This window comes from Lytechinus pictus, chromosome 17, assembly GCF_037042905.1.
Source record: "Lytechinus pictus isolate F3 Inbred chromosome 17, Lp3.0, whole genome shotgun sequence".
Classification (NCBI taxonomy): Eukaryota; Metazoa; Echinodermata; class Echinoidea; order Temnopleuroida; family Toxopneustidae; genus Lytechinus; species Lytechinus pictus.
This window is the reverse complement of record NC_087261.1, coordinates 7,406,027-7,431,940: the sequence shown is the minus strand read 5'-3', so window position 1 is coordinate 7,431,940 and position 25,914 is coordinate 7,406,027. Positions and strand designations below refer to the sequence as shown.

Sequence of the window (25,914 nt, the reverse complement as noted above, 5' to 3'; positions counted from 1 at the left end):
TGAAGTCTGGGTTTCCAAACTCTGTAGAAGAGAATTCCACATGTTAGGCCCTGCGTGGGCAAAAATCAGTTTCCCCGCATGATTTCTTAGCAACTGGAATTTGTAAGATATTATGAGGACCGTAAGGTTATGGAGGGTTGGTAATTATGCATCAAAGACTTATTCTAACTATTGTATAGTCGCCCCTATCTCTTTACTCCCCCCCCCCCCTTCCCCCGCTTGGTTCTCTGCTCAACGCTCATAAAACTGTTTAATTATGGCGATTCGATATCAGTTGAGCATTTGTTTAACACTGACAATATCAAAACAGATTTCCATGACGCACAGGGTGGGGGTATTGTGAAAACGAGAGCAATTGTTTTTTGGAATAATCTTTTATTAGAACATGTAGGTATACAAAATAATTTCATTACTACATTTGACAATGTGATATTTCCTACAATCAAATAATCATCTGGGCGCCGAAACACAAAGGTTAGCGATTAATCGCCAAATGAAATGACCAATCAAGACGATCGTTGCATGCGCATTTGTTTAGTAGACTGAATATGAACCAATCAGAATTGTTCTTTAAAATTAACGATCAATCGCTGACATTTGTGTTATGGGACCCTGGATAAAAAAGGGTGGCAACAAGCTTGTTGTTTTCTTTTAATACCTAAGAAGTGACGTCATTTGCTTCAATTGCATAAAATTGGTAATTATATAAAGTCTCTGACCCATACCCGAGACCTCTCTCTTTTTTTAAACACTTTTCTTTCTCCTTTGGTAACTTTCTTCCCTTTCACATTATTTCACTTCTACCTCACTATTGAAAATTATAGAGGGCGCCACTGCCCATACCTCCATGTAGCACCGTCCCTAAAACAATATTTATGAGATAAAAAAATAAAGTTTGTAAAAAAACGACGCTAGAGGAGCGTTTCATCAACATTTGTCATCCGTCAGATCTGACACCTTTCCTTGGTTATGATTGGCCGAGAGGCATCATATATCTGAGCGTAATACTATGATAACTATTGAATAAAATGTCCGACAAATCCTATAAAACGATTCCTAAGCTGGTGTAGTTACACAGTCATGACAGTGCATACGCTGGCAATGCTGTTTTAGATGAACTTTACAGTAATTTGTTAACAGTCTAAACAACCACGCATAATTTATTGAGAATGAAATATTAACATCAAACTTTGTGCTTAAAGATATTAAACTCTCATTTAAACTGTTTAAACAACTAATGTAAGATTCATAAACAGCATTGTGTAAAATATCGCTTTACTGTTTAGATGGGGGGGGGGGGGTAAACGCCTTCATAAAGGCCACATGCCAGCGTTTGTGCGCAAGAACATGGAGAAACGAAAATAAGTCGCGATACAGATCACAACTTAAATACTCCTTTTTATGGACAATGTCTATTCTAACTGCAATTGAACTGGATTTTAAGAATTTGCTGTTTAGATTGATAATATGCAGATTATCTGTATTAAAATCTATAACACATTCAGATTGCGTAAAATTCCAATGTAAAACTGCTGTCATGACATGAACAGAAGATGGCGCTACAAATGAATTCAATTATGACGATTTACATGACAATTACCAAGGCGTACTTGTCAACGACTGATGCGAGTCATCCAGCACCATGCACGAACTGGTTACTGGAACCCAATGGAAATTTGAGCAAAAGGTTAAACAGTCAAACAAGCATTATGGTGACGATTTCATTGACATTGGATGTGAAATAGTAAAGTTATAACATTTTTATTTTTTCACAAACCAGTTGTATGCAAGTGAGAGAGAGACAATAGCGTAACTCACTAACCATTTCTTTTGTATTTTATTGTATAGAGTATATAATATTTTTATTTCAAATTTGACTATAAGGAAATATCTTCATGAATTATAATATCTTGCGACCATTGCATTCCTACATATTCAAGGAGGAATCCAACCCTATTTGACATCATAATGGGGGTTAAACAAGATATGTCCAACATTCCAAATGATATAAAATACTAAAGAAACAGTGAATGGGTGTCGTCACCGGTTTCCCCATTAGCACATCGGCCTGAACAACATACTCGTGTGAAATCGAGCGAAACTTTCAAGTATTATTGTTTGTTTTACTTACGATTTTGATGAACTTTTAAGCGTTATGCTAAATGGGTTTATCACCATCAATTCAAATCATTTTTTGCAAGGGCCTGGACAGTGTCAATATATTTCAAATTTCATGTCTGGTCATTTTTGTTGACTGTTCTATTCACCCAAGACTCTAACTCGTCATTAATCATTGCTTTCTTCATGAAACAAATAGCCTTATGCCCTTGTCGTCATGACTGTCATGATTGTTGGCTATGGGCTATATCAAAATAATTATGCAATATTGTTGATTTGATTTACAGTATATTATGTCATTTTATATTTCCTGGAAGCTGGTGTCATGTTACATTTAGTAAACATGCTCACCTGTCACATGATATTGAATAAAACAATGCGAAGGGTTAACACTTAATATCGTTATACAACACTTATGCTTTGACCGTATTGATTAGATGGTAGACACAAGTGGCACTGAGGTATATTGATAATGGACAGGGCCACAGGGGTGTAGACATGATGACCTAAGTATAAGGTGGCATCATTACACTTTTACGACCCAACCGTGTCTTTCAAATACTGCATTTCATTGTTGTTTTATTTCGAGCGTTTTTCTTCTTTTTCGTTTCCCCTTTTCTCATCTCCTTCATTCATTTTTTTGTGTTCAACCATTTGAAGAAAAAAATAAATCATGGGGAGTGGGAGACCGCCCCCTTCCCTTCCCCTCCCCCAGATGCCCCTGGGGTCCGTTTCATACTGAGTACAATTAAAACATTGCAATAAACAGTTTAAAGCTACTGAAAACATTCGATTTGACTGGCTGATAGTAAACTTGTAAAACAATTGTGCATTAAGAAGTCCTTATGAAACGGGACTCAGATCCGAGACTGCTGATTATAATGGCAAAAGTTACATTTTTCTTTCTAAACCTAGTAGCATTCAATACCATGTTATTTCGATTCTCGAATCATCAAGTACATGATCGCATAAAGTCTTCCAAATTGAAATAAATACTTAAAAAATGAAATCAAATTGTCTCTCCTTTGTTAATGTTGTCAAAAGCTTATACAAGGTTGACTCATTCGCGTGCATCTTGTATATCGGCCAAACCTTGTACAACAGTTTCACTACACATCCTGAAGTGATTTAGTCGAAACTTCGAATGAAAAGTCAATCCTCCATCTCCAGACTTCAGCAAGGACCTCATCCTCTTGATGATATTTCGGCACATTCTTCTTTCAAGATATACTTGGTCCTTCCCTACAAAATTATGTCCGAAAAGCATTTCAAATAAGACACTCCAATCTCTCGTAATATTAAGCTGGAACCTTAATTCGTATAAGCCACTGAAGATCAAGTAGAGACCTCGTTTGTGGAAGACAAACAATTTTAATAAAAATATAAAGTTTCTTTGTTCTTTTATAAAAAGTACTTCACCCTGCTTTTTCGCACCATTCATTCTCAAGTTCGTTCCAATGAAACTTGTTCAAGCTGGATAAGAATGCATTCAATATAAATGAAAAATATAATAATTATATAAAATATATGATTGCAGGTTCAAAGTTCAAAGTTCAACAGCTTCCTCATTGGCCGCTCTATTGGCACCAAATGAATTAAAAAGAACATCTCGGATCGGAGCATCATCAACAGGTTCATTGCCTTCGCTTATGGTGTCCGAATCGCCTCCGATATAGCTGTGATCCCTGACCTCACTTCCGGTGCCAATCGATGTCCCAGCATGACCCAGGGCTTTGTAAAGGGGACTCAACTCGAGCTCTATATCTTCCTCGAGGCTGGGCGAGAGCCCGAGCGCCGAATCCTCCGCCGTGATGGACCCGCCATGGCCGGAGTCGGGAATCCCATTTTGGTCCTCAACTGGGGAAACTTTGAGAAGTGGTGTAGCGACCGCTAGCGGTGAGATGGAGCGCAATGCGACGTTTTGGGCGGTCTCGTCTTCGTATTCACCATGGTAACCACTCAAATTGAAAACCCAGCCTCCGCCTATGGGTGTGTTACCGTCTGCATGATCTCGGCGGGCTAGCGAGTTCCTCTGCTCCACTTTTTCATATTTCGAGCTGAAGTCTCTGCGCACAATACATGAAGAAATGAGAAACGAAATTGAAAGATCGAAATTAATAGTCCTATTTCATTTTTATTATTTTTTACATAATAGATCATGAATATCTCTCACAAATTCAGAGTAAATGTGGAATAAATAGACCATGAGAGATCGTATGTATTTGTATTCAACATCAGAAATTTTCCCTCCAAAATGATGTCATGAATAATATCCCCTACGAAAAACTAAAAGAGCTGATATGGCGTTCCACCCCACGAGTGGTATATACTAAAATAAATAAATAGAAAATATTCATGCCTAAAATACAGTGCGAAAATGCCAAGAATTAGGAGCCTACACAGCGTAAGAAGGGGTGGATAATGAACAGAAGAAGTGAAATGTTATAAATACACATTACGTACTTCTTTTTGAATTCGTAGTATCTTGAATTCTTTTTCCGTTGTCGTCGTCTATGGCAACAGGCGACAATGATGAAGACTACGATGAGGAGAACGAGACACGAACCCGCTGTTGCACCAGCGATGATTAGAAGGCGAAGGAAAGATTCTGAAAAAAGACAAAGAATACATTTAATTACCATCATGTAATTCATGTAATTTAATTACATAACCAATCACGCAGCTATGACTGCAATCTCCTTTAAAATAGAGCACAGAAAATTGGGTGTAGGCCTATTTCTTTTTGTGAATTAATCAATATTGAAATTACAGATAAAGAAACGAATAATTACCAAACTATATCCCTCGGCATTCTGATATTTTACATTCATGACAAGCAAGGACTTACTTGGAAGTGGACCATATACTTTTAAGCAATTAATCAAAATTTATTCTCCAACCTAAATAAAAAAATTATTTTTATAAGAAAAAGAAAAATCAGACAAGTTGATAGGTGAAAGTTTGAACAATATTGGACAAATAACAAGAAAGTTATGAATTTTTAAAAGTTGTAAATATTGGTAATCACTATACCCATGGAGACTTCAAATTGGCCGCATATGGGATGTCATATGATGTAAGGCAAGGACTACTCTTCCATGTACTCCAATACATATTATGGCTAAAACGTCATTTTTCCCAAAAGTTTTATTTCAAATTATATTTTTCTTTCATGAGGACATAAAACAATATATTACCTGGGTTATATTTAAATTACTGCCCCAGGGGAACTTAAGAGAAAACCACAAATCCCTGATAATAAAGTACATTGGCCTATGGGAAAGTTGTCCTTGCCCCTTGTCATAATTTACTTACCATGCAATACCCAGTTGCAAATTTTGAAATCTACATAGTATGAGTGATCTCAATTTTAAGGCAGCTATAACTTTCTTATTGCTTGTCCGATTTCTTTCAAACTTTCACCATTCTGTTTAATTTATTTTTCTCCTTCCCAACACAACATTTAATGGCCAAGGCTGGATTCCCCTTTAACTTAAAAATTACGAAGAATATCGAGGTGTGAATGTTAGAGCCTTTAGAAATTTTTGCTCATGGGCAATTTCATAAAACGATAAAATCTTTTTGTACGTCCGACCCTCATTTTTCTAAAGTTTTACTTCACTTCATAAACTGACCAAGTCATGGTCCTTTGAGAACATTACAAAAGAACAGGAAATCAGAGACAGAAAAATTCATGAAGGTCCCACATATAGGGGGTCCGACGTAATATGTATATTTGCTTTAAAGTACATGTTTTCCTTCATCTATTTTAATCCTTCAAAAAGGATCCTGGAATTTTTCATTCCCCTTGTAATCGTTATTACCAACAAAATATGCAACAACTCCCGACTAATAAGTTAAAAGAACGGCCACGTTGTAATTTCCATACGTTCGAATGAACGCAATGGTAATTCTATCAGTTACAAATAGCTAGAAAATAATCCCCCAAATTAAAAGAGTGAAAATATCGTTAGTTCTTGGTTATAGGGTCCTAAATTATATTCATTCATATTTTTTATGGCATGGACCGCGATGGACGTCCATGGTAACTTAAAGTGATCAGAACGTCTGATACTCGAGAGTCACAAACTCGTCATCCCTTTAAAATGAAAGCGATCTATTTTTCCACGCGACCTTACTGCACTTGACAGTATTTATATGACCCCTGACCCCGCTTGTCAAGTTCACCTTCCAAATTAACGTACCAAGGTTAGTCTTGATATCACCCACATGAACATAAAAAAATTACTTACACCTATATAGGCCTAATACTACATCATTATCAAACGATGTCGTGCGATAATAACGTCAGCGTTTAGTTACATTTATAGTGACAAACCCCTTGAAATTATACGAAGTTGAAACCTTCTGTTTCATTATAATAATCGATTATAACAGACTGAACTATATATAAAGAAAATCTTTTAGAGAGTGGGGCACCTGTAAGGCTACGTTTTGGAACAGATCCCAATTTATAATTAGCGAGGTACATGTACTTTGACATTTAAAGACACCTGCTTGTTCTGACTTTCTTGTTTCTTGCAACAACGATAACAATAAAAATAAAAGTAACAAACATTTGGGCATAATAATTTATTTTCGCCTTGTAAAACGGCGGGATTGGCTTTTTATCAAATTACAATTCACACTGAAGTAATATCCTTTGAAGAGGCTCTAAATTGCTAACGAAATGCTGATTTACCACCCCCCCCCCTCCCTCGAAAAAGGAGAAACACTTGGGTATATTAAGGTAGGAAAAGATTTAGCGAAGGGACCCACACAGCAAGATTTACTTCTTGAATGAAAAATGAATTTTCTGCTGAGGATTACTCCATTTCGATTTCTTACTTTGCTTTTTCTCAATGAAAACAGATAACTCAACAAGTACCCCCATCCCATAAAAAACAACAACCAACGAAAATGAGAAACGGATTCATTAATGTGTAACTTGTGTATAAAGAATACTGTACTTGAATTAAAAAGGCATGTTGATATCTCAGTAGTCCACAAGAAAAGTAAAGCAATGGTCTAATTAACGGATCAAAATGCTATCACATAATAATGACAATCATAGTCCAAACGCATTTTATGTGTTAAAGGACAAGTCCACCCCAACAAAAGTTGGTAAAAAAAGAGAAAATCAAACAAGCATAACACTCGAAATTTCATCAAAATCGGAGGTAAAATAAGAAAGTTATATTTTACAGTTTTGCTTAATTTCACGAATTAGTTATATTCACATCCTGTTCGGTATGCAAATGAGGAAACTAATGACATCACCCACTCACTATTTCTTTTGTATTTCATCACATGGAATATGAAATATTCTAATTTTCTCCTCCTATCATGTGAAGCGAAGTTTGATTCGGCCCTGATTTCCCTGAACACCTGCAATTGTCATTGTTTTAACATTATTTATTGTGGTTGAAACAAGTTAGAGGGTCCTTATCGTCAAATCTGTCAAAATTGAAATATTGTACAATTCAAACAATAACAAACAAAAGAAATAGTGAATGAGGGATATCATCAATTCTCTCATTTGCATATCACCGAGTTGTGCATATAACTGTTTTGTGAAAAATTAGCGAAACTTTAAAATGTCATAACTTTCCTATTTTACATCCGATTTTGATGAAATTTTCAGTGTTATGCTTTTTCATTTTTTCTTTTTATTTCAATCAACTTTTATATGGGGGTAGACTTGACCTTTAAGGACCCTTGTGCAGTGAGATGGAAGTTAACTTTGCTTTTCTATTCTCTTGTCTGGTTCAAAGACTGACCTTTTGGCATTCCATACGCAAACTATTTCCTTACCATCCCTATAAAGATGATATTTTGACGACTGAAATCAAAGATGACTGTTATTGAAAATGATCTGATGGTGTTATTACAACAGTCCCGTCAGTTTGGTGTAACAGTGTAATGCATTGCCCGAATTACAATCAATGCATTAGAGCGGACTTGATTTTGGTGAGCATGGTGAGAGCATTTAACTGACAAAATAATAGTGAATTATTTATCAATAGGTAATGGAAATAACGGTTAATTAAATATTGTGTCGATAGGTGTAATGGGGCATTTTGTTTTTAAAATATGACATAGGCCTATATTTTAGATACCCGGTTAAAAATATATCACTGAGTAAAATAATACCAAACGTTGATGGCCATTTAAATGATTTAGATCATTTCGGCAAGTGACATGATTGCCACGACGACTATCATTATTATGGAGTATAACATGTTTCAAAGTTATCTCATATTTTCCACCAATCTACCTGTTAAATATTACATTACACTTGCAAAATAGATATCGAGTCAAGAAAATTCAAGAATAAAATCCCCTTCAAATATTCAGGATTTAGTTAAGACTATAATTTTGAGAGCTTGGTAAAATTGGTTGTTCTAAATTGATGTGAGCTCGATGGGTGTAGAAGATAAAATATTTCAAAGGCAATTAAGAAAGATGGGTAAAATGAAGAAGATGGTACATGTAGCATCGCACTAGGATTCATTTGCAAGCATTCACTTCGTATTCAATCTTCGAACCAATTTGCCGTGTTTCCCTGTAAAACAACACCGTGTAAGCTAATATATGGAAAGCCAAGATGGACAATAATCGTTACTCAGCGACTGATTGGACAACGTGCAGACGGGTGGAATGTGCGCGTTGAATGCGTACGTCTTCACAAACGATTGACCAGCTTGGCTTTCTATAAAGATGGTGTCGAGTGACGCTGCCATGAAATATACCCCCGACTCTCACACAATATCCACCGACCCACCCCACCCCCATTTCACATTGCTCAGCTTGGGCAATTCATCATCGCTGCAAAATATTGGTTTGTGACAGTCGGCTTTAATAGCAAGCACCCTCAAGACGCCCTTCCCGCGTAAAATGCGCAATAAATCATACATGGAATGGTAGATAGACTTGTGTTGCTTGGGTTTGGGTGTTATCGAAATTATGGAGTCAGTGAAGGAGAACATGAACATGATAAAGGGTCCACTGTTTGTCACTGCAATGAGCTCTCTCCTCAAGTCAAAGTCGAGTTTTTCATAGAGTTATGATTCACATTTCCAAAGAATTTACCGTATGTTGACATTTGATTAATTAATGTCCATTTTATACCATAGGTATCGATGCATTCTTATTTTACTCACTGATTCATTTATTTTGGCTATTTATCATTTATTCATTATAAATACATGTATAAACTTAATAACTAAATTTTGTTCATCAGTTTTGTAGTTATTATTCATCACATATTACATCAATTCGCAATCCTTTTTCTGGCGATTACCAAGTTCATTGGTAGGTCGGGATAATATGGAATCTAAAGCAAGTTGAGTTGCAGTCAAGGACAAACTTTATAGGTCGGGAACTAGAACTGTCAGTAGTACTTCACTGGATGCCTACCCAAACGGAGGTGTTGGGTTATAAATGAAGGTGTTGCAGAGGCGGTCCCAAGGTAGGATCATGGTCCATAGTAGAATTAGGGTCAGACAAGGTTTCGGACCAGGGATACATCATTAATGCATGGGATTAGGAGTGGTAAGCGTATGATTGGGTATGGGTACGGTTGTCGTTGGTGTCCATATACGTTTTTAAGTGGAATGATTAACAATATTTATTAAGGTTTGAGGAAAATCCATCAAAGAATGAGAAAGTTATTAGAATATGTTAAGTTTTTTATTTGTGACGTCGTATATAGCATGAATACTTTCCAATTTTTTATGGGTTTTTCTCAAAACCTTCACAGATATTTGATTATTTTTTCTACCATTTTCCTATGATCTTTTGCCAGGGTGAACTTCCCCTTTAATCGCTTATTACACAGGATGTAATTGAGAGCGACCTTTCCACTACGAGAAGCCTATCCACTTCAAGAGGAAATGCAGTCTTTCCGATTAGTAGCCGATTACGGTGTTCTTTTTAATTTTCAGAAATTTTTAGGGGCAGTTATCTGTCAAGATAACTGCCCCGTTGACCAGCCCGGGTTGACCAGTCGCCACCCTAGCTGCTTAACACACACATTTGCGTTAAGTCTGCTACGGCCATTATCATACTCATACATTGATGTATTTTTGGCGTCCCGATCAGCTGTCACATTGGGCATAGCGTAGATTCCATACGTCATAATTCCCGGAGCATACCCCCTTCACCAACATAGCCAACGGTACATCCGCCGATTTGAATTTCACCTTGACAGGCGAGGGAATGGGAGCGGGGAAGTTGAATTGATTGCCCAATGAAAAGTGATGGTGCTTCGAGGGTGGATGGAGTTCTGAGAAGGTGTCCTGTTAGAATCATATTGATCGTAAAAAAATAGATGAGTGGAAGTGGTCAAGATCGATTTTGAAATAGTAGAATTAAGTAGAAGAGGGAAATAAGGAAGGAAAGTGGAAATTAAAATAAAATTCGAGGATGGGTTGGGATGGGAAGTGAGCTGACAATATAGTAAATAAAGAGGGGATAAAGAAGTCGGTATAAGTAAAAGGCGAGCAATACAGTGTGTGTAAAGATGGAATATGAGAATTAAAGTTAGAAAGTGCGACGAGATTAAAGAAGGAATTGAAAACAAAAAATAAAAAGAAGTAGTAAATGAAGAATAAGAAGAAGGAGAAGAAGAAAAAGAGGAAGAAGAAAAATAAGAAGAAGGAGAAGAAAAAGAAGGAGGAGGAGAAGAAGAAGAAGAAGAACAGGAGGAGGAGGAAGAAGAAGAAGAAAAAGAAGAAAAAGAAGAAGAAGGAGAGAGTCAGAGAGGATGGAGGGAGTCCCCAGATGAAAACAAAAAAAGTGAGGTGCTACAAATATGAAGATGGCCAGATAGCGCTCATGCTATAGCATGCTAGTAGATAAACTTCGATGGCAGATGTTGACGGGTAGGTATTTCATTGATTATATATTTGCTTTCATCTTGGCAATCCTCAATCTTTGTTATGACATCGTTGGCACCCGAAGCTAATTTGGAGAACAGATCCCCTCCCCATTACCCTGGCAAACGGGAAGGGTGTTTATAACATTGGTATTTTATTTGAATCATTATTTATTTCATTGAGTTCAATAATGAACAATTTGAGTGTGAACGTTAACATAGCCCTATGAAATCGAATATTAATATTGATAACTTTTGGTCTACAATTTGATAAATCAATTGCCATTCTTTGGCAATTTTGAATACGAATACATGGTGGGATGGTGTGTTGACTTTAATTAATATCATGGTCAATACCAATTTTCCGTAATTTGTTAAATCAATACTACAAACGATATCGTTATGACACTCCCTCTATTGTTCCAGCTATATCCATTTCCTTTCTAATGACATTCTTTCAAATATTTCATAATTTATCTAATGTAGTCAATAATCAAATCATGTAGGGATAAAGAGTGACCATGATGACAGACTGATGTAAATAAGTTTGAAAATATCAACGAATTGGCGGGACGTATTCTTTACACATTACAAGAACAGAGAGTAGAAAAAAGCACCCAAAAAATCGGAAAAGATGTAATTTCAGTTTGTTTTAGGGTTTAAGGGGGGTTGAAAAAAAGACAATAAAAATGTGATAGTACCCCCACCACTGTGCTGAAATTAACATAATGTCACGTCTGAAGGAAGGTTGTTGGTGTAGTTTTGTAACTTAACTCTGGAAATATAACTTCAAATTGAGTAAACTAGGACATGAATACGGTATAATAATCTGATATTTTCATAGGAAAACAGGGACGGAAGGAATATTATAGGAAGATATTTCTAAAGTGCATAGAAAACTAATCGTTAGAACATGCTCACCTGTGAATATGCCCTCGTCACCACTCGCTGCCGTGGTCATGTCTTCGTAGATTGGGTTCGTGCGCTCAGTGACGAGTTCGTACGTAACTAAATCATCCGCAGTCGTCGTCGTCATCGACATCGTATCATTGTCTGTTACACCAATACTATTCAATAAAGTCGGTTGAGTAGTCGTCATCCCATCTGACGAGTTTGAAAACGATGGCAGAGATGACGACGTCGTTGAATCTTGTCCTAACAGCGACGTGGAGAGTGTCGTCGTTGAGTTGGATTCGTCGATCATGAGCTCGGTCGTTGGGATATCAGTACTAAATTTCTGCTCAGTGATGGATTCGTTTCCCGGTTGATTCGTTGATAAATCCGCGACAGACACTTCCGTTGAAATGTTCAAGTTATTGATGACATCGGGTATCGAGGACGTTGCACCAGATGACGATGTCGAAGGCGTAGACGTGTTTGAAAATGGGGGAGATTCCTGTGGTGGGGGTGGTGTTACTGTGGACAACTCGGTAACGAGGACGGTTGATATCGATGTGAACGACACTGGTGGCTGCGTTCCACTGTCTGCTGTGGTGATGGCATCTGTGTTAAGGTCCACTCCTCCCCCGTCTGCGAATGGGACTGACTGCTGTGCGTGACTCGGTGATGAAAGCACTGCAGATATGAAATAAAAAAATCATAAATATTAAGTTACGAAGGCTGCTCGAAAATGATTAAATAAATCTAGACAATACAGCCACTGGCGGATCCACGGGCCCGCTGTGCCCCCCCCCTGAGAGAAGCAAAATAAAAATTTGTATTGTAATAATGCCGCTAAAACAGAAGTGTGCCCCCTCTTTTGAAAGTGGAGACCTTTTTTGTGCTTTTTTTTTGTTTGTCAATTTTTTTCGAGGACGAAATATCCTTAATTCTTGGTTAAGAACCATTTTTGTTTTCTTTTCAAAATTTTCCTCAGAAAAACGTGCCCCCCCCCCTTGGAAAATCCTGGATCCGCCCCTGAATACAGCAAAGTGACAAATTGAACAAAACTCTACATGCGAGAGAATCGTCTTGTTACAGAACTAGAAATTAACCTATGTAGCAATATCCGTTAAGAATCCTAAGAATTAATCCTACGCCTAATTAATTATGAATCTTCTTCTTCTAAACAATCGATCAATTCTTAAACTTTCCTCAACGAACTGAATTAAATTCTGCAAACAAACAAGATGAACATAAGTCATACAGTGATATTGCCCCCAAATCCTTTCAAATACCATGATAGACCCACACTTTTTTTCTGTCTTCATTGAGCATCACCTGTAAGGCAACAAATCTTTCCAGTTGTTTCTGTCAACATCCAATTTTTCCCAATCCTGAAAGTTCGGCTAAAGTTTCAGATGATCGGATCTCCGCAAATAACTTCTTCCATACCACCCGCAAATAAACTAAACTTGACCGATGACCGCTAATACGTGTAAATATCCCTTTAGGCTTTGATCTATCATCACCCTGTTACCATAGCAACAGGCAACAAAAAATGGGCTAAGGTCGTCTGTCAAATAGTTTGTGAATTTCGTGTTGAGGAAACGTGTCCTCAAATCCCACAGATCCACGCTTTACATCGCTATTGGGATATTCTGTGTGATTTAATATATCGATTATAGGCATTATGCCCCCCCCCAAAAAAAAAAAATTATACGAATATACAAATAGATAAATAAATAAACAAATAAATAAAATGATGAATAAATAAAACAAATAAAATAAAAATTCACCCCAAATCAACTAAATGTCAGGGTACGTCCCTACAAATAAAATCTCTGGCAACAATGGCAAATTCGAACAAAGATTAATAATTGGTCAAATTTTGACTAGATCGCATCCAAAACTTCCCCAATACCGTCTCTATTAAATCTACAAGGATTCTATACGACAAGAGTACAAATATAATATAAATGTGTATGAGTACAGCCAAATATCCAACAGTCACTGAGTGTAATCACAAGTGACATATCCATTTTTACCCGACGGATAAAAAAAACTTTTCTTTTTCATTTTTGATTTTTTTTTTCTTCAGCACGTATCTTCTCTTCTTTTCTGTATACCCATATTATTCTGTCTGTTGTTTTTCTCTTGGGAAATAATATTGTCTGATTGGGAATGAAAAAGGGAGAGTGGAAGTTTGAGAAAGGAATTTCCCATTAAGTGTATATGAAGAATTGGTAAGGCAGCATAAAAAATGGGACCCTAAATCGCGATAAAAGATAGTAGACATGGTAGAAGGGAGACGAAAGTTAAAATACGTTTTATTTCATATCATGTAAGAATGTCATGGAAACGATTTGATTGGGAGAGCAGAGTTGTCTGTCATGCCTGTGTGACTTCTTTTTTCTTTTTAAAACACAAGCGAAGTGCAGAATCTGAGCATTTTGTGAAATCTGAAGTCGGTTGGAATATGCCAAATCATCGTTGGCTATCCGTTGCGAATTTGCTTTCGCAATGTTGTGCAAACGTTGTGCAGACTTGTCAGAAAAGGGTTCAAAGAGGTGTATAGTGTATTTAGGGCAAATAGTGGATGAATTGAAAAACGTATACAATCAATGTTTAAACATTAATGATAAAAATCCAAATTTGCCTCCGACACATGTTATTTCTACCATTACGAATACAACGTACAACGAACGTGCCACAAACGATTGCCATCTTTTACGAACGTAATGAAAACGGTATGTACAAGTTTATTGGTTTAGAAGATAGTTACGGAACGTTTGTGCGCGTACGGCGCGGAGGCCAATTAGTTATGGAATATCCATGACTATGTAAGACTCTTTAATTTGGCACTGTACGGACTATACAGGCCTAAATATTTCGAGCATCAAATAACTCTTTGAAAAATGGTAGATGTCGTGTAATATATAATGTCGATGATGTAGGCCTATAAAAAAAGAACTATAAAATGATATTGTATGATCAAACTGCTTCCTTGTAAATATTAAAAACTGATTCTGGCTTAGTATGAACTATTTTTAGTGTATGAAAATAGGGAAACAGGAGAAGGGGTTTTCCAGAATGTTCACATATTTTTATTTCCCTCATTTTGCCTCTATAATTGAAGGATTTAATCATATCCCATCTTCAGTCTCTCGAAGGTGCTAGAAAAGTGGCATGTCATATATAGTTTCCCTCATATGAAATAGCGTCACTTAACAACGTAATGATGCAAGAGTTGAAACTTCATGAATATATAAATATATTGACAAGAGTCCTTAATTCGAAGGCCCTCAGATGAACACTTCACATGGATACAAGACGATACTTCCTTCCGCGGCTAATATTTCTTAATTAGTAATATGTCTTGGCATTGTAAGGTCAACCATTTCCTTAAAAAAAACATATATATGAATATTGTCGACGGTATATAAGCTCGTGGTTTGTGTAAGGTGAGGGGATGGGATGGAGGGGGGGGGGGGGCTTTTATTGGGCAAGGCACTTCAAATTGAAATAAAAACAATAAAGGTGATGCTTGCAAGTGATACTGCTAATGAGTGGACTGTCGCTATCATGTTACCCCATCAGCCATCACGACTCTTTGAGAATGGTACTGTGACAGCAGGAGAGGAGTATGCTTACGGGACAACGCCCTCAGAACACCACAGGATGAAAAGAGACAATCGGATGATGTTACAACCAAAGGGATTTCACTGTATTACAACCAATGATAAACCTATCCACAGCAGGCCGTTTGGGAATTTTATCACGTACAGCTAAATGGGTCATCATCTGCAGTGATATGGGCAATTATTTCTTGAGTTAAACGTGATTCCTCATTTTCGAGAAATCGAATCGAAAGAAATAACGACAAACTTAAGTATTACCATTATATCATGAATATAATTATTACAACAATCATTATCTTCATTAGTAGTAGTGGTAGAAGTAGCAGCAGCAGGCATAAAATAATTTTATTTTCAGTGTGTATTTTCACAACTTACTGCCTAAATCTACAACATTGCAATGAATGGGGATTTCCAGTGCTCTTTTTTACAAAGTTTCTAGAGCCCTCTTATGTGAGCGATTCGGGCGCTAGATCACGCCAGCCCCCATGTATCCCCCCCCCCGAGTAGTACAAGAAATAGTAGTAGGAGTAGTACTAGTTTAGTAGTATAGAGTATAGAAAAATTGTTTATTCGGAAAATGAAGGCGTTTATGTCACCCATATTACACGATACCGAAACGAAATTTAAAAAGCGAATATGTGATATCAACGTTTTCCTCATTTTACATACCCCGCCTGACTTTTTATTTCACATCGAATCATAACGAATTTTCAGTGAGGGTTGACTTGCACTGCAAAAACTCTGGTGCCGATTTAACATCAGCCCGGAATCTATATATGTCCACACCAGAGAAGTGTTAAACAACACCAGTTTCGTTTTGGTCAAACACCAGATAGGTGTTTAAAGAAAATGATTGATCATATTAACAATACCAACGCCAATTAGTATTAAAACAGCATCGGTTTTAATTCCAAACTGGTGTTGTTTCAATGCTTCTCTGGTGTGGACATATATAGATTCCGGGTTGGTGTTAAATCAACACCGGAGTTTTTGCAGTGTGGCCTTTAAACAGCAATGTCAATGACTGCCAGGACAACGCCGATATGATCAAGATTCTACACCAAATCAAAAGGGGGCAACGGACCCTAGCATATAATGAATAACCGCCCATTGTGTCAGTCTATCTCGCTTTACCTGTTCATCAAACCTTGAAATCGCAGGAATGCATGGTATTTCACCCAAATATTTCGTCATAATATTTCGCATTATGAAAAATAAATATTTCATCGAAAAGCGGAAAACGAAATTGTGGCTTTTCTGTGGCTGCTCGATGAAAGGATGCATGTATTGGAGATTCATATTTTCTTTCCTTCCGGGAGGAAGGCATACATTTGTAACAAAAAACAACTAAAATACAATTATAAAAAAAAAAAAAAAATCGAAAGTAGTAGAGAAAACTCAAGGTCATTTTCTTTATAAAAATTAATAGTCCTGATGCACTGCAAAATCTACACTAGCCATGCCAGTTGGTGTTGGAGAAGACCACGTCAATCATTTGACACTAGTGGTAGTTCATGCCATGGTGTCAGCTAAACACCCATTGGTTTTTGGTTAACACATACACTTTAGTGTTAGTGCAACACATTTTGATCGTTAGATTTAATCTCCTTTGTGCATTTTGACACCTTATGGTATGGTGCTCTTATAACACCGATCGGTGTTATATTTAACACCATATTGTTTTTATACTGTGCCGTGCATACCATGGTTGTAAATCAACTCTGGTATTCAAGGGAAAATGTACGACTGTCGAGCTTATTTTAAAATCGTGATATCAGGTTACAATGTATATCGTTTTAAAAACTACAATATTTTGTATATTGTTTTTTTTTTACTTATGTTATTCGCAAGTATATTCAAATAAAACAATAACATCATGAAGTCTTCATCTCCGTGATTGAGTTATCTTAATCACACACTTGCCGCATGTACTTGGACTAATAAAATATACTTGAACTCAGGAAAGGATATAATGTACTACAAGTGAAATTTTAACTTAAGTCGAATCTTTGAAAAGTGATTGGTTAATGTAGTTTATTATTTTTACCTCCAAAGAGCTTTAATTTAGTTTCGATGAAAACAGAAATCCGATTCAAGGATCTCGAGTATTGTGTGGAGTCACATTGCCCTTTTTTTCTTAAGTTTAAAATAAGATATGTACTGAATGGGCAGTAAACCACACCCGAATTAGCACATTGCTCGTTATGTGACATTCGGAGAAGGCTATGAGAAAGTATAATTAACAAATCAAGGATCGATTGAGGCCTCATGTAAAACGCAAGTGAGGAGAATAAGGGGGATCGTTGAGAGGGGGGGGGGTGGGGAGGGAGAGAGGAGTAGAGGGAAGGTGGGGGGCGTGAGACAGAGAAGAGGAACGGAAACTTCGCAAACTGTCTAAAGTGTTTACAACAAGTTGTTAAAATGAATAGAAAAAAATGAAATGAACGCAGAAACTTTCATCAAAATCCGATTAAAAATAAGAAAGCAACAGCATTTTAAAAATTTCACTGATTTTCACAACAGTGAAGAGTTTATGCTCCACCTGTAATATAAATTAGAAAGTCGATGATGTCACCCACCCACGTTTTTTATTACGATCATAAGTTTGAAAGATAAATAAGTTATTTCTTGGTTCACAATAAATTATAATAGTGATGATGTTGATAAAGATAAAAGGGTTTGATATTTATGCAGATTCATAGCTATATATGCTCACAGAGTAGTTGAGAACAAAATGTGACGACCCACCCCCCCCCCCCAAAAAAAAGAGGAAAATCTGATTTTATTTTTTGGCTCGCCATCACTTATTGCGAAGGGGCATAGTAACTGTACAAGAAAACCTCGATGTTTGTTTTATATTTCACTGAGTAGAAGGGGTAGTGATGTATTCTATCACACAAACTTCTTTTTTTATTTCGGCTGTCAACACGGAATGTGGACATAGCCCCCTTAGATAGCGCAAGTGACAGCTCATACCTAAAATAATAACTCTGTTAAGCCTATGATGGTTAACCAAAATTAGTAACTAACAAATATATCCGGACTTCTGCTTCTAGACTGCATATAATCAAATTATCGGCTAGAGAAACAGCCGGAAACAGTCTTATAAAAAAGTTTGCATGTAATAAGGAAACCATATTATTTCCTTCTAAGACATCAATATCTTAGCCTTTTTGGGTGAATAGAATAATCTCAACTTTGGCAATGAGTTTTCGGGATCGGATCGGTGTCAAAACCATTGCACTCAAATTTGTACCCTTCAGCATGTTGCCATGGTAACTATTGTTGCTAGATTTATGGCGTACGAAAGTTTAGGGGACACGGAGTGAGCAGAACAATCGGACACTGGTTCAGTTCTCACGGCTGTCTAGTCTCATTCGAATGTGATTTCTTTAAATATTTTGGGCTGAAACAGTGGCGAATCCAGGGAAGGGGGGGGGGGTATTTCTGGCCCTTGCCCCCCTTGAGTGTCCTAGTCAATATTTCTAATATGAATATGTCGTTCATACACAAATATGACCCCCCCCCCCTTTTGAGAGTCACACCAAACATTTTCATTAGGAATATGTCTTTTTTATTGAAAACTTGTTTTGTCTGTCAAATTTTCCTTAGGCAATAATTAAATATGCCCCTCTATAGGAAAATCCTGGATCCGCCCTAGCTGGGCTGAAAATACGAGGTTCATGCAGGTGGCTATTTCCGACATACCTGTGATAACACAAAATATCAAATCAATTATCACGATGGCAAATATAACAAAGGATAACCCGACTAAACTAATTCATTATGGGGCTAATAAATGTGTGTGCGTGTGAGTTTGTGTGTAAGAGAAGAAGAAGAAGACAGAGTGGGGGAGAGCTAAATGTTTCAAAGACGCGTTTCAATTCTTGATCATAATTATAAAAATTGCGTCTCGAACCGACATTTGACATTAACCCAAACACCCAACCTCGAACCCCCGACATCAACTAATTTTAAGTCATGCAATAAGCTTGAAATTCCCTCTTATATCTTACTGCACTCCAAGAGAAGAACAAGAAAATTATAAAGATTTTAAGCAAGACTAACGTCTGAGTCTGTTTCTCCAGCTGCAACCGATTCGGATCAGAATACATACACTCTTTGTGAAGAAATGGCGCTAAAATTATTTCTATTTCTAACGATTCAAAACCTTTCTACCGGTCTATGTAAATATTGAAAATTGATCTATCAGGCATGCTCATGCTTAATACGCGACCTTTGAATGAAATATAAACCTTGGAAACGTAATAAAATGTTACCTTGGCTTAATTTAATAGCTAGATGAAATAACATAATAATATGAATCGAAGGAAGATCGTTCCTCATTGGGAAAATTACCCCAACGGAAGACGAATTTTCTGATATATTAGTAAGCAAGGGGTGGGTTAAGCAGTATCTGCAGTAATACTTGAAATAAAAGTTTTCATTGATTGGCGCATAAAAGAAATAGTGTTTATTACATAGTTGCTCATTTTAAACGGACTGCTCTGTAATACCTGCAGGGAAGTAAATGTGGATGAAGTTTATGTAACTTCATGAACTTGTAGGTTTATAAACGATTTATCAATAATTTTAAGGCACGATTAAAAATATTTTCTTGGTATTCTCCTCGTTTGAGATATAAAATAAAGGCCTATGCATGCATGACATTTGTATAAAATGACCTTTTAGACACGAGGGAAAAAGGAATGATAATATCATGGAAGCCTTTTTACCTCCATGATCTATGCCAGTGCCTTTCTTGTTACATTTTAATAGGTAGGGCCTCTTAATCGAATTATGTAGCCGTTCAATAATTAAAAAAAAAACTTTTCCCGTCTGTCGAGGTTTCGAAATTCGAAAAGATATATGGACCGTTATTGACGACTGAAGATTAAAAGACATTTCCATCATATTATCTCAACAAATCGGATTATTCCAGAAACGACAAAATGACAATAAAAAAGGGTTGTTTAACAGCTTATAAAATCTCAAGGTTTGATCCATTCATTTGTACTCAGAACGATGAATATCCTGTGATAGTGCATCAATAATATCTTGTGGACCGTGTCAAAAGATAAAAATGTATAGGGGTTGTAGAAATAATTTCAATTAAATAGGGCTATTTAACTGCTTATACTTCGACCCGAAGTAAGGACAAAACTTATTTGAAACTCCAGACCCAATTACTTGCATTTTCCAAAGGATGTTTGTACAAAGGTAGCGGGGTTCTGAAGGTGGCATTTATTATCATGTTGACTTGATGCTCACTTTTCAGACCAGAATCAGCCTTGTTCGTACGCGTTTATAGTTCAAAACACGCTTGCATCCTTTCAGAAAAACACTTCAAATAACTTTAGATAAATTGATATTACATATATATACTCAAATGATGGAAGAAATGCAGAAATTCATGAACATGATAAATATAAGAATATTGGCACATTGACCACATTCACCAGCATTGACATTCATCCACTTTCTTCTTTTGTTATTTGCCACAACAAATTTGTTGCTAGGCAAACTGAATTAGGTGCTTTGAAACTCAAGCCTGGACCGTGGGTTGTCGAGTAAGATTTTTTTTTCTTGTCTGGTTCCAGCATACAGAGCTATGCAGTTGATACTCGGTCTAGTTTACCCTAATGACTTTGAAATTACACTAAACAAAACGTATAACGAGGGGAAAGTGGGTGGAAGTTATCTGTTGATTCACCTGGATGTGTAACAAAGTACCCTGGTTACCCGAGAGCTGGATCAAAATAAATATAAATTTACACGACCCAGAGAGTTTTGTAAAAGTAATTATTTTAAACTGAACTTCCAAAACAAACGATATTCCATTTGTCAACAACCATGGCAACCAGACGACGTCATAGAATCAACCGTGATAATTATCACACCCCTTTCCCTTCCTTCCTTCCCTAGCTGGCATTGTAACTGGTATTGCTAACGTACCATCAACACTCCTACTTTGGTCATGTTGATCCAATGCAAAAAGGGCACCCTTCCCCCCCCCCCCCCCATGCAGTTAGTCCCAAATGACCCGGAAAAATTGGCAGACAAAATCAACACCAACAATGACCAAAAAAATCTCTAATAATGGTATGGATTAAAACAAGTAGTATTCATATCATTTCGCCCCGGCATTTCGCTGACTGATTTTTTCGTGACATCACTACAGATTCACTCCCGATATTCCGTGCAAGAAGGGCGTCGCCTCATACATCGAACTCTCAACGAATATGCTAACTCCATGAGTCCATGACAATTCCTTATCCATGTTATACCTTCGAGTGTTGCAAACGTGGGCCAAAAGCTCGGCAAACTTGAAAACGTATACAAATAAAGGGAAAAGAGAGTATAGGGGTATGGGGGAGACTATATACCTATTCAAAAAAAATTATCGAATATGACTACTTACGATGGCGTCAAGTGCTACATCCGATGACCATATAACATCGTATTGGATGATAGTGACTACGAAACACAATCATAGAGACAGAAGTTATCCTCGAGGATGTTGCGTTGGTGTTGGATCAAGATGAAGCAAGGAGATGGAGTTGGGAAGGAGAAGAATGTTCACCGTGCCTGGAATAACCGCACGTCTCTTCTTCCCGATACGATACAAACAAATGAAAAGACGACGTGCCACCGGCTCCCGTAGGAGTCGGGTCTGTGAGGTCAGAAAGGTCCTCGGCGGGTGGATTAAATCACCCCTATTTGGGCAGAATATTGGTTTATTCACCTTGGGAATCCCTTGACCTAATATCTCTCTATGATGGAATGTATATTGTATGTGGTATGTGTAAATATGATGGCGATATTTCAGCAAATACAATAACATTGATAAAAGAAAAAAGTCTCGTTCTCATTCCCACTTCAATGATGATAGCCTTGACGCACAGAATAGAAATAAACAGAAAAGAATGTGCAGTATGGGATTATTTCCCAAATATAATATCAATAACACAAAGTTAGATTTATCATAAGTAGATTCACGCTGGCTCGCTTAGTTAACTCGCGATTTTCCCCATATTTTCCCCACACGTTCTGACCCCTTGCTTTATTGGGGCGGGGGCTGATTACACCAATATTGAAAGTCAAGTTTCATTGTTTTATCAACTTCCACGATTTACTGAAGACGTGTCGTTTTGAAAATCCAATGGAAACACAACGATAAAAAACCGACTGAAGGTCGAGAGATACGGACATGGGAGAAGTTGTGAATTTGACGATATTTCTAGGTCAAAATGTGAATTGGGGTCCCGGGATCACAAAAAGACATGAATAGACTACATGGGTTTTGTTAAAACAGAGTACGAAATCACACCTGAACAATGCACAGCAAACGATATACTCGACATGTCATAACACTATGGATATTGTTCCAATTGAATATGTGTTTTCATTCAGCCATTCATTGATTTAGGTGGGCCTTGAGCCTTTAATAGTTTCCTTTTTTTAAGCCGGAATATTGGGGGTTACCAGGCATGCTGGGTAGACGGCGAAAATAGACAATAACAATAAGGAGAGGCAAGATAGGGACGAGTGATAATCAGAGGGGGCAGCAAGTAAAACCAAAGACCAAAAACTGATTTGTTATTGTTTTGTTTTCCATAGTGTATCTATCTAAAGAATTAGAATATGTCTGGGCGGTCTGGCATGTCTGATTACAAGTATGTCTATTACCCTGGTAATTGATTATTTGCATCCTTCAATGCCAATCATAAAAAATATATTCATATTTGAGGGGCTCTCACAGAAGATAGTAAGATTCTTATCAAAAGTGAAGAATTCCACAAATTTCATAATATTTGATTAGAATAATTTATATATATATATATATATATGAATATATGAATTTTGATAAATGCCCTTCTGATGTGTTATCTAGTTTAAGAGTAGTAACTTTTTTATTCATTTTGAGCGAATTCACTATCGGATCTTATACCGCATAGAATATGCATCTGAATGATAGAATAATGATTGACCCATTATTTTCTCCAGTCACAGATCACGGTCGCAGATCAGTGAATATGGATCCCTGCTAAGATAGGTCATACAAATACCCATTCCGTTTAAAAATATAGCATGAGAAAATTGAGAAAATATTTTTCGTTGAGATTCAACCCGATTGCCATGGTAATACACGGTTTCACCATAGAGCTATAGCTCCATGGTTTCACTGATATATAGGAAAAGGTCTGTCACTTATTGTAAGGTGGAATTACCATGTGACATCTATGAAGCCCGTGTAAAACGAATAGAAGAGGTACGGGCGCCACAGAAGGGGGGCTGCCGCACTGGGTGGACGCCCCTATTATCTTTCAAGTAGTAGGGGAACACGAATACAAACAAGATGGGGAGCGGGAGAAAAGTAAAGATAAAATAAATGTGTACAAAGTAATAAAGTAGAGGTACCCGTGGGACACTATACTATTCCTGTATTTCATTTAGATCTAAAAAATAAAACTGACGTAATATCATCTTCTACTTTCAGTCGTCTTGCCCGCCCCATATAGACAATGTTACAATCGATTTTATTTTCAGTTACAAGTCAACAAAATCTATATATTAACTTGTACCTTTTATGTTATAGGGAGAATGATAATATTAACAATAATAACAATAATAATGATGATAATAATAATAATAAAAATAATAATATAATAATAATAATAAAATAATGATAAGTATTTCTAATGCACACTTTAAGTAAGGCGCTACATCTAAATTAACAAAAAACATGGGACATAATCATAACATAAATAAAAAAAAAAGAATATTGAGGACTTGTATGCTTGTCAGAATAGGTGACGGATGTATGACACTTGATTGGAATGAAGTGATAGACAAGGTAAAAGGATATAATAAACACATTTATCATTCGGGTTATGATATCCGAACCCCATTCATGCACACCTATCGGGTGCAACAGGTGTCATGGTCATCACCCTCCTGGCATCATGGCTATATTCTGGTAAGTTTTTTTCACCGACTGACTGCAAATCAATCCCTGTTAACGGATATCAGCATTGATAGCTTGCTATATTTAGATGATCACATTTTTAAAGAGGGCTTAAAGAATATCGGAAATTATGACCGAAAAGGTATGAATGAGAAGGAGTTGCGTTTGTTGATATTGGGGACGGTGGTGGGTGGGGGATGATAGGTGTAAACCAGGCCCGAGGTTCCGGCGAGAGGGATCGGTCAACCCCCTTTAATCATGGACTGAAAGGGATTGACGGTAACAGTTGGGAAAGTTATTTTTGAAAAGTGGTTGGCTAATTATGAGTGCAAGAAATGCGAATGTCCAAGTACACTTTACCGTATACGATGAGGCGTTTATAACTATTGCGATTTCCACATATTTTCGTTATGAACAAGCAACAGCGTATTGGACCAAAATTCAGGGTGGGGGGGGGGGGGGGTAGGGGCACAATACGAAGTCTCACTGTGTAATACATTTATCATATTAAATTTCATCAATTTTTTTCTAAAAGCCATTTTTGCTTGGTCCGTCATTAGGCATGGCGCGCACAGGTAGGGACTTGCGTTGACAGGACGAGAACGTTCCCACAGAACACATGCTAAATATTTTTAATTCAGTCGAGTGTGATAATGTTACGAAGCCTTTAAAATGCCATCGACTTAAAGACATGGGGAGTTATTTTCATTTTGCCATGACGACTTCATAACCCAATTCCGTACTTTTTACATTTACTACGGGGAAACTCTTTACAACGCACCAATTCCTTTGAAAAATGCAAGCCAAATCACAATAGAGAGCTGACGAGAGGCTATTATCGAAAGTTGGTGGACAGGGACAGCATCGGAATCTCTTGACTCTGGATAACGGAGCAAATCTTCGAATGGCCTGCTGTCCTAGTCCACCAACTTTCGACAAAGCCTCTTAGCTCTCCATTGTCGTGAGTGTGATTTTAATTGCATTTCCAAAGGAATCAATGCGTTGTAGAGAGTTTCCCCGTAGTAAATGCGAAAACTCGACACGGTGAAATACGTTATCTTGCCTAGTCGGCAGCTCCCCCCCCCCCCTACAGAAAAAAAATTAATACTGAAAATGTTCACAAATTCAACAAAGGTGTGTGGAAAAGTGCAAACCAGACAAGCTTTGTTTCCTCGCTTTTGTGTTTATTCTTATAACATGTACATGATGTATGAAGCCATTAATACGCAGAAGACGGAGAAACGTATATTTGCCGTCTTGAAACGTCAAGTCCCCATGACGTTTTTTACTTCGGTCAGTCAAAATCATTTATTTAGTCCAGAACTAGACTAGCCTCTGCACTGCCCTTGATACTTCTGCTATTAACTCATCTCGGCCTGGAACTAGACTAGGAACATTTTATTAACCATTAATCAATATAATTGGCATGC

The 25,914-nt window shown here is 37.1% G+C and overlaps 1 protein-coding gene across 1 annotated transcript in view; it reads right to left on the bottom strand.

Moving 5' to 3' along the window:
• Positions 1–355: 355 nt before the first annotated feature.
• LOC129280394 (uncharacterized) overlaps positions 356–25,914 on the bottom strand; it is a 44,519-nt gene continuing 18,960 nt past the window's right edge. The window contains exons 2-4 of the mRNA XM_064111839.1: positions 11,918–12,571; positions 4,582–4,726; positions 356–4,184 (exon numbers count right to left, since the gene is read on the bottom strand). Of these exons, the coding sequence (XP_063967909.1) occupies positions 3,665–4,184; positions 4,582–4,726; positions 11,918–12,571 (1,319 nt within the window). The 3' untranslated portion in view covers positions 356–3,664. The remainder of the gene's footprint in view (positions 4,185–4,581; positions 4,727–11,917; positions 12,572–25,914) is intronic.